General features: G+C 44.3%; 1 protein-coding gene across 1 annotated transcript; it reads right to left on the bottom strand.

Moving 5' to 3' along the window:
• Positions 1–1,869: 1,869 nt before the first annotated feature.
• LOC147352291 (olfactory receptor 1E2-like) lies at positions 1,870–3,098 on the bottom strand. Its single transcript, XM_086359648.1, has one exon. It carries the CDS (start codon positions 3,095–3,097, stop codon positions 2,153–2,155), a length of 945 nt encoding a protein of 314 aa, XP_086215774.1. The 5' UTR covers position 3,098; the 3' UTR covers positions 1,870–2,152.
• Between the last annotated feature and the right edge of the window lie 312 nt (positions 3,099–3,410).

Raw genomic sequence — 3,410 nt, 5'->3', positions numbered from 1 at the left:
TCGTGTCCGACTCTTTGCAACCCCATGAATCGCAGCACGCCAGGCCTCCCTGTCCATCACCAACTCCTGAAGTTCACTGAGACTCACATTCATCAAGTCAGTGATGCCATCCAGCCATCTCATCCTCTGTCGTCCCCTTCTCCTTCTGCCCGCAATCCCTCCCAGCATCAGAGTATTTTCCAATGAGATAGTACCCTAAAAATTCTGAGGAGTGCAACAGGCTGTTTTCTGTGGGCAACAAGAAAGCTTCAGTGGTTTGAGTAAAGTGCCAAGAAAGACATTGGTTTCTTGGGTTTTCTGTTTTTGTTTTCTGACCATTCTGGGCAGCATGTGAGATCTTAGTTCCCTGACCAGGGATCAATCCAGCACTCCCTGAAGTGAAAACTCAGTGTCTTAAGCGCTAGACTGCCAGGGAAGTCCCAAGACACATATTTTGGAAAGATTCTCAAGGTGGAAGAATCTCTCAGTAAAACACCATTTCCCATAAATGACCTGTAGCTAACTAGGAGTAGTTACCTACATGACACAACCATATGCAGATATATAGGAAGTACTAGAGTAAGAGACAAGAGAAGCACTCCCTGATCATATTCAATTCTTCCTCAAATCAAGATAGAAAAGGAAACCCAGTGTGAATCCCACTGAAGTACTTCTGCCTTCTTACCTCTGTGGGAAAACATACTGGCACCTGCCACTTCCATCATCTCTAATACTCCCCAGATGTGTCAGAATACCTCCTAGATTCCAGTTCTTCCTGCTGCTACAGTTATCTATGGCCACAAAGCCATAATTAACTTCTTTTTGCCTGCGCTGGGTCTTCATGGCTGTGTCTAGGCTACTCTCTCGTTGTGGGGTTGGGCTTCTCGTTGCAGTGGCCTCTCTTGTTGCAGAGCACAGGCTCTTGGTGCACAGGCCTTAGTAGTTGTGGCTCACGGGCTTAGTTGCCCTAGGGCATGACAGAGGAGCCTGGTGAGCTAAAGTCCACGGGGTCAAAAAAGAGTAAAGACGACCTAAAGGCTAAACCGCAACAACAAAGATGAACTAAACTATCAAAGGAGATAGTAAAGTAGCAAAGGAGATAGAAAGCTCACTTGAGGTTCAGGGCAGGTCAAGAAGACACTGGAGACATAAGATCAGAGGAAAGAAGGTTAAGAGACAGAATAATGCAAAGCCTTGCTCAAGAACAGATAAATAAATATCTATATTCAACAATTAAAAGTCCAGGTTACAGGAGGTAAGCAGGGGAGAATTTTGAATTTTAAATAGTAGATATTGACCTCGAGAACACAGTATTATATAATGCATGTTTTTTGTTACTTTTTCAAAAAACATGATAAGTTAATTGTTTAAAAAAGGGACACAGACACTGAATAAAAGGTTCTCCTTTCCACCTTTATGTGGCAGACCTGGGTTCGAAGTGGCCTTCCTAGGAGCATGGCATGGCCCGGATGGCGGCCTCACACATCCAAATGGGCCAGGTTTAGGAAGGGACCGCTGGACCAGGAATTTGCTGCCACAGCGGCACGCAGTGGGCAAGGAGGCAGCACATCCCAAATTAATGCAGTTTACAAGCTATCACAGCTGCGCTGTTTCCTTTAGTCTCCTCCGTATTTTCAAATGGGAGGATGATAAAAGTAACTAATTGGGAATTGTCTGGCTCAGTAAATATTCGTATCCTACTGTGGGCCCAGGTTCTGCAGTTTCAGTCTCTTCATTCATGGAGGGTCTGTCCAAGGTGGTGGATCAAGGGCAGAGGGGAGAGGGTGTGTCAACAAGTAAATGAGTAAACGCTCAGTAAATAATAGTGTTTATTTCAGCAGTAAATCAAACATTGTAAACACTAATGGGAAAAAAGGTGGAGGGAGGGCACAAAGATTAATTGGAAATTTAAAAATGAAGCTTCTTTGAGTAACCTGGAGAGAAAAAAGGAGAAAGATCCGGGAAGGAGGTCACTGACATCCCCTTTCCAAGTCCTACTACACACCTCCGCTGTACCTCTTTTACTTATTGGACAATATCCTACTAAGTCATTGTAAAAAAAAAAGACCATTGAAAACAGAAATCTGGGTTAATATCCCAATATTGATATCAATATACCTACTAAATAAAATTCTGTAGAAATCCCATCTTTATCATCATCTGAACTTTACAGTCATAGAGAGAAGGCATTTTTCTTTTTGCAAAAGACTCTTCTCAGAGCTCCTTTCATGTCTCTGTTCCTCAGGCTGTAGATGAAGGGGTTTAGCATGGGGGCCACCACAGTGTACATCATAGACATGACAGTCTCCTTAACAATGGAATTATGAGCTGATGGGCATAAATAGAGACCTATAATTGTCCCATAGAAGAGACACACCACGGTGAGGTGGGAGCCACAGGTGGAGAAGGCTTTGCAGATGCCCTTGGCAGAAGGGACCTTGAGGATGGAGGACACGATTCGTGCATAAGACATGATGATGAGTAGGAATGGGATGACGATAATGAGCCCTCCGACGAAAAATATCACCAGCTCATTCACTCGAGTGTCAGAGCAGGACAGCTTCAGCAGAGCAGACAAATCACAGAAAAAGTGGGGGATCACATTGTCTTCACAAAAATGCAGCCTGGCCATGAGCAGGGTGTGCAACATGGCATGGAACGTGGTCAGCATCCAGGGCAGCAAAACCAGGAAGAGACAGAGCCTGGGGCTCATGATGGTGGTGTAGTGCAGGGGGAAGCAGATGGCCACGTAGCGGTCATAGGCCATGGCCACAAGGAGGAAGTCCCCCAGGTCTGCAAAGAATAGGAAGAAGTACATTTGTGTCAGGCAGCCAGCATAGGGGATGGACAGGTCTTGGCTCTGCATGTTCTGCAGCAACTTGGGCATTGTGACAGAGGAGAAGCAGAGGTCAGAGAAAGACAGGTTACTGAGAAACAAATACATGGGTGTGTGGAGGTGGGGGTCCAGGCAAATGAGGACGAGGATGAGAAGGTTCCCCAGGATGGTGGTAATGTACATGGCCAGGAACAGGGCGTAGAACAGGTTCTGATGCTCTGACTTGATGGGCAGTCCCAGAAGGAGGAACTCTAAGATAGTAGTTTGATTCCTTCCTGTCATGCTCTGTCTTCAGTATCTTTAGGAAGAAGTAACAGTGTCCTTGAAAACCTGAATTTCACAATGAACTTATTTCTATGATAAACTGGCTCTTAAATGCTTTGTAAAATTATTTTATATTTTTCTCATCACAATATTTACAATATTTACAGGACCCCAATTCTCTATAATCAGAATCTCTATCATTGGATATGACTTATTCATTTCTCTTTAACACAAAACAACATTCCAACTTTCCTAAAACATTTTTCTCCCTCAGCTTCTGAGACACATAATACATTGGTTTTTCCCATACTTGCCTGGTCAGACATCCTCA

This window comes from Bos grunniens, chromosome 19 (assembly GCF_055505025.1).
Source record: "Bos grunniens cultivar Pamir isolate PY7600 chromosome 19, Bosgru_T2T1.0, whole genome shotgun sequence".
Lineage (NCBI taxonomy): Eukaryota > Metazoa > Chordata > Mammalia > Artiodactyla > Bovidae > Bos > Bos grunniens.
The sequence above is the reverse complement of the archived record's forward strand: the minus strand, read 5'-3'. Positions and strand labels throughout refer to the sequence as shown.